Source organism: Alosa alosa, chromosome 1 (genome assembly GCF_017589495.1).
Source record: "Alosa alosa isolate M-15738 ecotype Scorff River chromosome 1, AALO_Geno_1.1, whole genome shotgun sequence".
NCBI lineage: Eukaryota > Metazoa > Chordata > Actinopteri > Clupeiformes > Clupeidae > Alosa > Alosa alosa.
The window spans coordinates 25,588,606-25,600,277 of record NC_063189.1 but is presented as its reverse complement, the minus strand read 5'-3'; the positions used below and the strand labels follow the sequence as shown (position 1 = coordinate 25,600,277).

The 11,672-nt window shown below is 44.7% G+C and overlaps 1 protein-coding gene across 3 annotated transcripts in view; it reads left to right on the top strand.

The window, feature by feature from the left end:
- The window catches only part of pde1cb (phosphodiesterase 1C, calmodulin-dependent b), a 94,984-nt gene that overhangs the window by 67,625 nt on the left and 15,687 nt on the right, over positions 1-11,672 (top strand). For all 3 annotated transcript variants that reach the window (XM_048244161.1, XM_048244178.1, XM_048244169.1), the window contains 8 exons: positions 577-690; positions 2,461-2,643; positions 3,873-3,939; positions 4,225-4,341; positions 4,805-4,945; positions 9,507-9,607; positions 10,130-10,258; positions 10,567-10,668. In XM_048244161.1, the coding sequence (XP_048100118.1) occupies positions 577-690; positions 2,461-2,643; positions 3,873-3,939; positions 4,225-4,341; positions 4,805-4,945; positions 9,507-9,607; positions 10,130-10,258; positions 10,567-10,668 (954 nt within the window). The remainder of the gene's footprint in view (positions 1-576; positions 691-2,460; positions 2,644-3,872; positions 3,940-4,224; positions 4,342-4,804; positions 4,946-9,506; positions 9,608-10,129; positions 10,259-10,566; positions 10,669-11,672) is intronic.

Sequence of the window (11,672 nt, the reverse complement as noted above, 5' to 3'; positions counted from 1 at the left end):
GTGTGTATAAATAAATTCAACCAGAACTGACTATATAAAAGAAGTGTTAAAAGAAAAAAATGGGATATGACAGAAAATAGATCTTTATCGTTATATATGCTTCAGTTTATTATCAAGCACAGCAGTGATCAAGTTTATGATTGACATGTCCCAAAGGCTAGACATGCATAGGATTTTTAATGCATAGGCCTATATGCACACCCATATGAATTCATGCTTTCTTGTTGCCTGTTACAGGTTTGCTGTTTTACCAGTGACCTCAGTGTCACTTATACTTTGGTATGATATGACACAGAACCGGAATGGGTTCCTACAATGATGAGAAATGATTGTACTCCCAAATGTAAAACAGAAGTAGAATCTTTTGGTAGATGTCTTTAATGAACATGCCTAATCAAATTTAAATGAAGTGTCTTCCAGCTATTTATTTGATTGTGCTCATATTTGCTGCTTATTGCATGCTATGATTATTGGCTTTGATGTAATTAAACGGGAAATGTGTGTGTGTGTGTGTGTGTGTGTGTGTGTGTGTGTGTGTGTGTGTGTGTGTGTGTGTGTGCGCTTGTTTGTTTGCAGATTACGGTGCCTGGTGAAACAGTTGGAGAGGGGAGAGGCATCCCTGGTTGACCTCAAGAAGAATCTTGAATATGCAGCATCTGTGCTTGAGTCTGTGTACATTGAAGAAACAAGGTAAGGTTCTTCTGTAGAGCATGACAAATGCAGCACTGACATGGCAAAGAATCAATCATGTGCACCATTAAGGGACAATGGCAAATATAAACCACAGAGTACAAGGACATGCTGTGTGTGTGCGTGCGTGTGTGTGTGTGTGTGTGTGTGTGTGTGTGTGTGTGTGTGTGTGTGTGTGTGTGTGTGTGTGTGTGTGTGTATCTGTGTGTGTGTGTGTGTGTGTGTGTGTGTGTGTAGATGGCAGGGGATGTGATTGATGAATGACTTCAGCCTTAATAGTGGGGCATGATTCAGGACATGATTCATAGCAGCCGGCCAGTGAGGATGAGGTCACACTGACTGACGGCCCTCGTCACAAATCACCAGTGAAACAATGGAACAGCCCCCTCAGCCTTGGCAGTGGAAGAGGGGAAAACCGCTCAGGGCATCAGCAGAATGAACACAGGGGTGTGGAGACCATAAATTAGGTGCTGTTTCCTTGAGGCCCATTTGACTTACTGTAAGCCATATGCTAAATGGGTCCGCAGAAAGCTAGCCCTTATAATGTTTTAACTCTATCTTAATGGAAAGGCACCAGGTACGAGATGGCTCTGCCAAGGCCTTAATCCACTTCACACTGAGAAATTCAAAATGTGCTTTTTCCCAGAGAATGTTATAACGTTGCTTCCTCGGACACCTCTCTATCTCAGCTGGCGTAATTGCATGTGCGCAGCACTGGTATTTATAGGCTAACTGCCCACAGCTGCCAAGCCTCTGCCTCTGCCTCTGTGCGGTAAGCACCCTCTCGCCCCATCCCTCTCCAGCACATCAGATCCTCAAACCAGCACTGATGGAACTGAAGCACCTAATCAGTGCTGTGTGTTCAGTGCAACCGCAAAGTTTTCGGACCCTTTTGACTCATCTTAAAATGGACTCAATTCAAAATTTTTTTTCTCATCAATTCTTCCAATTAGCCTATTGTTTACTCTTAATTCATGAACATAAAATTAAACGAAAATGTATTAAAAAAAATCACATGACGAGTAGATGCTGCTGCTACGTACTTCAAGAGCATATATTTATTGTGACCTTTGGTCTCACCAGAGACCTCCATGTTGAGAATGATTTAGTGCAACCATGAACTTACACAGTGTTCTGTAACTGGCTCTTGTGTGGCTGGTGGGATATGGGTGAGCTTAACTGCAGGAAGTGAACATGTACTGGACCAGCCCCTTCCTTCTCAAATCACAGAAGGTCTCTCATTGCCGTGACTAGATGCTTCTATAGGATTGTCACATTACTTCACTCTCACACGACACTCTCTCCATCTCTTCTCCCATCCTTGCTTCATTCTCTCTCTCACTCTCTGTCCTTCACTCTCTCCTCCACTCTCTCTATCTTTCTCCAACCCCCCCTCACTCTCTCATACTCTGTTTTTTTTCTTGCTGCCTTCCTCTGTCTTTTACTTTCTTCCGCACTTTCTCCTTTTCTCTCTCTTCTCTCACTCTTTTTCTTGTCCACTGTCATTGGTCCTCACTTCCTTTTAACAGCAGTGCACTCCATCACACAAATTGTAACTGTTCTAAAATCTGTTTTAAAATGAACATTTTCACTCTACAGTTACTGTATACTTTATATTTTATACTTTACTGATGTTTCTATTGGTGACCCTTTGAGACTTTATAATTGACCTTATGCGATATTGAGTGCCATTAAAAGTGGCATTAGATCAAATGTATGGTTAATTATTTAGTATCATTTTCCCTCCCCATTTAACTTTCTCTTTCTTAGGAGACTGGTGGACACCGAGGATGAGCTCAGCGACATCCAGTCTGACTCGGTGCCCTCGGAGGTGCGTGATTGGTTGGCGTCCACCTTTACGCGTCAGATGGGGCTCATGCTGCGGCGCACGGAGGAGAAGCCGCGCTTCAGGAGCATCGTCCACGCTGTGCAGGCCGGCATCTTTGTGGAGAGGTGAGAGGGCTGGGCTCGAACCAAACCAACCAGCCAAACTCCCTTCTGCTGCTGGGCATCATTATATAAACTCACTAGCCCTGACAGTGTGTGTCACGGCTTGCAGGAGAGGGTAGGACCCAAACGCAGGGTAAGACAAGACAAGATGAGGCAAACTTGGGAAACCAGGAATCTTTACTGGGAACTTTGCAAACCACATGTACAGTATTACACAACACAAAACGACTAATAACCGACACAGACTGAGGGGAGACAGAGGGTTTAAATACACACGGGTAACAGGGCACAGGTGGACAAGGAGCAAGGTAAAACAAGAGACAGGTGGAAACCATAATTAAATTAACAGACTAACGAGGATCAGGTGAGGGGCAGAGACACAGCCATAGGGAACAGAGACACATGGCAAAACAAACAAAGGAACACATGGAACAGGACACAGGAAGTAAACAAGAGGACCAGACATGAAGGAAAAACACTAAATGGGGAAAACAACAGACAGGAAGGACCCTTACAATGTGTCATATATAAGGTTCATATTTATTTGATTCAGACTCATTTTTCAGAATTGAATTTGGGTCCACTTTGTGTGGTCACATTCTTCATTGTGGTTAAAAGCCTATAACAAACACTCACCAGTGAACAGTAGGCATACAGCAAACAAGGATATTTTGCAACACTATTGTTGTTATGGCCTCAGAGTGCCATTATTCTTCATCAAAGGTGCCTCACGTTCCGTTGGTTTCCCTGTTGTTCAAGTCTGCACTGTGAAACTGCACTCCAGCATTCGTCCATGATGGCTCTGCGAGCTGAAAGCAGTGCTTGAGTCAGCGCCTCTCTCGGTGCCATACATCAGCGGCTGCCTGACAGGCGAGCAGAAGTGCCATCGCTCTGCAAAAGAGACACGTGCTGGAATGGCGACGGGGCTTTTTATCATGCAGCGTAAGGCCACTCTGTCGCATTTCAGGCCACACTGCTCAGATGAATTGGAATAGAGCAATACGTGACTGCTTCACCCCAATGGCAAAGCAAAGAGTTATTGAAAGTGTGTTTTCTTTGGGGGGCTTTACTCTGTGAAGGGTATCTCTTGGGTGTGAAGGTTGGTTGGGGATTTTTCCCGTTGGCTGAGTGGGGAGGTGAGGGGGTTGGGGGGACTCTCTGAGTCGCTGGGACGTGTTCTTTTGAGAGGCGGCAGGCATTCCCCGCCTCATGTGTTTATCTTTCTCCTGCAGGATGTACCGGCGCACCTCCAACATGGTGGGGCTCAGCTACCCGCCGTCTGTCATAGGTGTGCTTAAGGTATCCTAACATAAACACAAGCACCAACAAACAGCATCAAAACAACCATCACACAAGCCATTTGATAGTTAACATGTCTTTGTGGCAGTAAAGATGCACACTCATAAACACGCACACATTCACACACACACACACACACACACACACACACACACACTCATGTACACACATGCAAATAGTGAGTTCAGGAATAAGAAGTTTACTTTCTAAGAAGTTAATATGCTGCAACCTCTCTATTCTTACAGTCCCCCACACAGGTCTAATAATGACGTTCATGTTTCCCAGAATGTTGACAGGTGGTCATTTGATGTGTTTGCTCTGAATGAGGCAAGTACTGAACATGCCCTCAAGTTCATCTTCTATGAGCTCCTCACCAGATACGACCTCATTAACCGCTTCAAGGTCAGTGAGTAACGATGGAAACTTCTACTACAATAAGGAGATTACTAGTATTCTTTATTTTATTGAGATTATTACAAAGAAATAATGCCATGTGAAATAGTTTTCCACATCAGAAGTTCAAACACCCCAGGATATATGGAGGAGAGGACTCCTATATTGCCAATGCACAGACTGTGTAAATAACAGCTCCCCCTAGTGTACTGCATTGATTTTACCTCACTAACAATGCACCTGACACTGAATGAGTATTAATTGTGACATCACTTCCTGATAGCAACAGTAACTGTGACACAAAACACTGGGTAATGCTCCATAGACTAGTTGTGTTGAATACAATCAAAAAGGGTTGAGTGCTGTTCAGTGTTTCCTGACCATGACCAGCTTGTTCTCACATTGCGTGTGTGTGTGTGTGTGTGTGTGTGTGTTTTGTGTGTGTGTGTGCACATTTTGAAACCATCCTCAGATCCCCATTTCGGCGCTGGTGTCGTTTGTGGAGGCACTGGAGGTGGGCTACAGCAAACACAAGAACCCATACCACAACCTCGTCCACGCCGCGGACGTCACGCAGACCGTCCACTACCTGCTGCTCAAGACTGGCATGGTGGTGCGTAAAAAAAAAAACTAGGTGCAATAGGCTTAAGAATTATCTATTATTGACTCATGTATTTGCAACTGCTTCCTTTTCTTGGAGGACCTGATGGAGCTCATTGCCATGGAAGCTAAGTGACCCTCCATCAGGTCCTCCAAGCGGGGTAGCGGGGTATTCCAAGTAGAGGTCTGGTATTCCAAACAGCTCTGGTTCGGGCATAGTTGCTCCACAACGAAACAAGTCCAGACCGAACTTCCTGACCTCAAATGTTGTAGGCGGGGCTAAGTTTGGCTGGCCGCTGGCATCCAGGTTAGTCCGTTCCCGCAATAATGTGCAATTTTTAGTCGTGCTCCCACCCATATCTGTAACATTAGGTCCCGCTCCCGCCTGCAAAAGCCCGCAGGATATGCAGGAGGGATATTCAGTTTTGCCTTCTGTCCCACAAAAGGAGCACTTGACACACACAACTGAAAAAGGCCAGATGTCTGATTTTAAGTTTCTTGATTCTGAATTTAGGCTACTCGAACACAGCTAGACTAGCTGGCATCTGTTCTTTAGAGAGACACTAACATCTGAAGTAGCCTAGTGGTGTCTTCTTCCTCTGTCATGCTTTCGATTTTGAGTTTCGACAACAGAGCTGCAGGAAAGAACTGAAGCCACGTAGGCCTAAATGACTATCATCAGTTAGGCTGCTTAAACCCCATTTTTTTAATGCTGCCTAACACAATATCCAGCTCAGCTAAAAGTATATACATTACTTTAATCATTTCTATATGTTATTTTACGCATATATGAATCATCTGTTTCTCCCGCACCGACAAACGCACCTCTCTCATCCCACCCACTTCTGCATAGAGCTTTCAAAACTTGTCCCGCACCGCACTCTTCTGCATTGCGACCTGCGGGGAGTGCGGACCTCTAATTCCAATAATGTAGTTTAGTACCAGTACAAGTTAACTCACAGTAAACGTCTCAACAGAAGAGCCCTATGCTATTCTGCTTTCTATGTGGAGGTTTTACCATTTACTCAGAGTTAACGTACCAAGTTCATCACTGAACCACATGTGCAGAGTTACATTACATTACATTACATTTAGCAGACACTTCTTGACCAAAGTGACTTACATATGTCAGCTATATTACAAGGGATCACATTGTCCCTGGAGCAACTTGGGGTTAAGTGCCTTGCTCAAGGGCACAACGGTGGAAGCTGGGAATTGAACCGACAACTTTCAGGCTACTGCACGATAGCCCAGCTCCTTAACCACTACACTACCACCGCCCACACCCCCTGGGTTGCGTCCTGTTGGCTGTTACTCTGGTAACCATAATGTAATGATTGTAAATCAGTGTTCATCAGCCTCCGCCACCAGCATTTGAACCATTTCCTTGCTCTGCTACTGTTGTCCTCTTCCTCTCCTTTTTGTCTTCTGTGTTGTGTAATGAAGTCAATGCGCGCATTTTGCATGTCAAGCTTCTGAAACTGTGCACAGTCTGTTCACAAGTTAAGTGTGCATTCGCTTGACAACTTTAGAAGAGATACACTGTTGGGTCTAATGACAGAGTTTATGATCAACTGTCCAGGTTTGTTGCATGTACAGTAGTGCGGTGCCGGCCTGTTAAGCCATGTTATGACAGTGCAGTTGGACTGCTTGGAGCCCTTCAGTTAAGGGCACCTGTGTCAAGCGACTGCCATCTGAATCCAATTTCCCATCCGAGTCGGCCTGAAACAAGGGCCTGATGTGAGGACACTTCAAATCCCTCGAGAGGAAAGCGTTGCGTGGGGCGTGGAGAGTGCCGGAGAGCCCTGCGGATTATGTCCCCAACCCAAATGCACTCCGCCATAAAGCGTGTACTTCTGTCAGAAAGCGTGCTCCGCAGCTTTTAAAGAGGAATCTCACGCAAGTCTGCGCCTGGATGGGTCAAAGACGGGCAGCAGCTGTGCTTCTCAAGTAATCTGGTCATATCCCGGCACTGTATTCAAACGATTTAATGGCTTCTGAGAAATGTATGCACATGAGAAAATGACATCCGTTTTTTTTTCCTGGAAAATTTAACAGCCTTCAGTGAGGGGAAAGGGGCTTTGAAATACTAATCCAGGTTTAATAATCTGAGCTACTGTAGGGGACATACAGTATGAGCAGAGGAAGTGGTACACGAAAAAAAAAAGAAAATCTACAGTACATCTACTCCTTAAATATATAAATAAGAAAGAGAGAAAGAACAAAAAGAAACATATGTGAGCAGAAATTGATTTCACAGTCATTCAAGTAAAAAATGAATCTTACACTGTTAGGCAGAAAAAAAGACCGATCCAGGAGTGTTTACACAAACTTTCATTTGACTTTTAAATCAGATGACATTTACAAAAAGCTCAATTTGTTCAACTTTTTCACAGTCCCTGGACCTAGAGGCCTTTTCCACATTGAATTAACGCCTTGGCATGCCTTGTGTACTGCCAACCTCCCTCCTCCCCCCCCCCTCACACACACACACACACACACACACACACACACACACACACACACAAGCACCATATACAGTATACACACATACGCTCAAAAACAAGAAATAAGCACAGTCACACAACACACAACACACAACACACACACACACACACACACACACACACACACACATAAAATCTCTCCGTACCCGCTTGGAGCTCCTCAAGCCCTGTTTATTTAATCATGTTAATAACGTTGCTCTGGCAGGTTGTCAACGCTGCATGTTCTGTAGATAACTGCATTACCGAGAGGCCCAGGGCTGTTTGGGAAGAGGAACAACATCAATCACCCACACCCCCTCACCCCAAGCCTCCATTAAATAAACAATCAGCTGCTCATTCATAAACTCAGAGACTGGCACCGAGCCGACCCTGACGTGGAGCTGGTGGGCTGGATGTGGCGCGGATCAGGCCCAGATGTGGTCTGCTGTCTCGGCTGGTACTGAGGTGGACGCTGAGACCGTGCTTGTTTGTATCCAGCCTCTGACAGGTGTTGATATTCTGCGGCTATTACTGCTGTAGATCAATCATGTCACTCCTATTAAAGTCTTTCAACCTGAGGAAATACACCTGTGTGAGGGGGGTCACACAAACACACATGCACACACACACACAAACACACACACACACACACACACTCACACACACACACACACACACACACACACAAAACAAACACATCAGAGAGAGAGAGAGAGGTTTCCCTGCAATCAGAGACTGTACTGTTGGAGCACAGCTGTACAAATGCTAGTAGTAGTTTAATGGGTTTTGGTGTCCACATATTATTAATGTGGACACCAAAACTTGCTTGTCACTGATTTTTTAACTCATTAGCCTGTTGTTGTATCTTAGCATAGAGACATACTGTAAATACTGGTAGGTCTAAAGGCCAGGCTACAATGACCACGGACGGATGTGGAACGCTTGCTAAGCATATGCTGCAACACTACACGTCCACTTTAAACAATGAAACTGGCTACACCAGACGTGAGAGAGGTTTGAAGAAAATAGGTGTTTTCTATTTTTGCATGGCACATTTCCCATGTTCATTGTGGTCCTGCCCTGTCTGCTATATGGTTTAGGAATAGGAATATAGCAACCCTCCCAAGCAGCACCTTCCTCTGGGATCTAATCCCTCTCGTATCTACCACAAGTGAGCCAGGTCCGGGCCAGATACAAGCCAGACCCGCCTCTCATCCGGGCCTGCCCTGTAAGCTGCAGCATAATGACTTTGGTGTTTGCCTGTTGCCAGTGTATTTTAGAAGCGTGTCGCCGAGCATTCCTATAGCGGGATGACTCACTCACTCTGTGACCAGCCCCAGGCAGACCAGTTACAGTACCCACCGCATTCACTCACACACATAGGCCTAGTAGCCATTTAATCAGGTTATTAACTTCTAACATGGCATTCATGGAGCGGCCGCTGTTTTCAGTTTCCATCAGCACACTTTCAGTCACGACTCCAGCCGAAGAAATGCCCGCTGAGCAGCTATAGATAGCTGAAAGTAATGGGCTGTGCCAAAATGGGCTTGTGATGGTGGAAATGGCCCTGGTTTCCATCTATTAAATTTGGCCAGGCTGTTGTAGATGTGGAAATGCTGGTTTGTATTTACGGGTGCTTGTCCAATAGCTCTGATTGATGTTGGCCTGATATCCTCCCCTGCCATCTCCGCTCTGTTTTCTCTCCATCCCTTTATCTCACATCTTTTTCTTCTGTTTGTGTCCTCTCCTCTCCTTTCCTCTGTTCGACATTCTACTCTTTTTTTCCTCCACGTTTCTTCTCTATTCTCACACCATCTGTTCCTTTCTCTTTCTCTCCCTCTCTCTGTCCTCTTCACTCTCTCTTCTCCTCTCCACCCCTCTATCACTGTCCTCTTTTACCCTAACTCTTTTCTATAAGTCTTCTTTCTCTTCTGATTTTCTTTTCCTTTTCTCTTTCTCATTCCTTCTCTCTCTTCTCCTTCCACTCTTTCATTTCCCCTCCTCTCTTCCTCGCTCATGCTTGTGCCCTATGCTCCACATCCTCCTCTCTCCTCCTGTCTTCTCTCTCCACCACTTTTGGTTTTTCAGCACTGGCTGACAGAGTTGGAGATTTTTGCCATGCTGTTTGCTGCTGCTATCCATGACTACGAGCACACAGGAACCACAAACAACTTCCACATCCAGACAAGGTAACAGGTCAATTTACTTTTAAGTCAATTCCTGTCGAATAGGGAGGAAATGTGTTCTGTCTAACCAAGACATCAAAAACGCCTTTAATAAAACAAAATGGGTACACTGTATTCAGTGTGTCACCATCATAAATATGTAACTCCATAAAATGTTAAAACATTAAACATTGGATCATAAATTTAGGTGAGCTGTGCAGCAAGTAACAACCATGTCTGCACCACATTCAGGTCCAGTAGTCATTTTCTAATCCTACCCTATCTCTCTCTTCCACTTGCTTCCTGTTGCTTTCCACTTTCCTATCTTAATATACAGGCAAAACGCCCCAAAATATGCTGTCAAAAGTTGAACATTTAACATAAACCCATTACACAAAAGAGCAGGATAAGCAGGGTATTGTGTATATAAGGGGAGAAGCCAATTTTCACCCAAATTTGGCCCAGAATCTGAATCCTTTTTCAGAACCAGTGGCTTTGTGTTTGTGAGCAAACACCAACGGCCTGCTGTTTCTATGTGACTTCCAGGTCAGACACGGCCATCCTGTACAATGACCGCGCAGTGTTGGAGAGTCATCATGTCAGCGCTGCATATCGCCTCCTGCAGGATGATGATGAGATGAACATCCTGTACAACCTGTCCAAGGATGACTGGAGGTACTGTAAACAGATCACCCAGCTTCGATCTTTCCCCCCTGTTGCAGGGTCTTCAGATTCCATGCTCATACATATGATATGCGCTGTGTATGTTTTGAACAATTCTCTAGCATAAGTTATCTATTGTTACACAAACATGTGTGGCGTCATATAGTACTTAATGACTTGTTTGAATTGTTTGTATTGTTTTATACATGTCCTTAAATGAGTGTTAAATAATAGATAATGAAGACCTATCCTATCCCAGAATCTCATCAATTCTCTCTCTCTCTCTCTCTCTCTCGCATGCTCTCTCTCTGTGTGTTTAGAGAGTTGAGGGCTCTGGTGGTGGAGATGGTGTTGGCCACAGATATGTCCTGCCACTTCCAGCAGGTCAAGACCATGAAGAACTTCTTGCAACAACCAGAGAGGTGGGCAGTCTGCCACACACACACACCACTCACCACTCACAACACACACCCTCATACATCTCTCTCTCTCTCTCTCACACCCACACACACACACACACACACACACACACACACACACACACACCACTCACAACACACACCTTCATACATCTCTCTCTCTCTCTCTCTCTCTCTCTCTCTCTCGCTCTCTCACACACACACACACACACACACACACACACACACACACACACACACACACACACACACACACCACTCACCACTCACCACTCACACTTGCACTCACATAAACACCTCTCCACACCCTTTCATCTCAGGAGAGAAACTGCTGAGTAGCCCAGGGTTAGACACACACACACATACATTTGTCTTCTCTGACTCACTGCTTTGGAATGCATGAGTAGAGGTTTGGAAAACGCATTAATGTGTAAATCAACAGCCAAGTTTACATCTGTCAAAATGTCTTATATCAATTTTGCATTATGCAGTTTTTTACTATGTTCTACAGCAAGACTTAGAAGCTAATTAGATTGTGCAGAGTGTTGTTTTTGTGATTTAATGTTATTCTAGAATAGGTCTAGCAGGGGGTTTTAGCCCCTTTAAATAATAAATGATTTCATTAAACATGAAAGGTAGGGCAAATTTGGTTAATCGTAAACTCTGGGTGATTTATTTTTCTAATAAGTTTTAGTGACAGATGGCTGAGAGACTACCCTTACCCAGAACATAAAAATCACCATGATACATGAAACTGTCTCACCACCAGTTCAAAAGTTACTCTGTCTTCTCTTTTTCCACACTCCACAATCAATTCTCTCTCTCTCTACCTCTCTCTCTCTACCTCTCTCTCTCTCCTCTCTCTCTCTCTCTCTCTCTCTCTCTATCTCTCTGCTTCTTCCATTTTTCATTTCCCTCCCCACTGCACTGCACTGCACTGCACTGCCCCCCCCTCCCTCTCCGCCACTCTTTGTCTGTTTTGTCTCTGTTTCGTCTTGTACATTTTA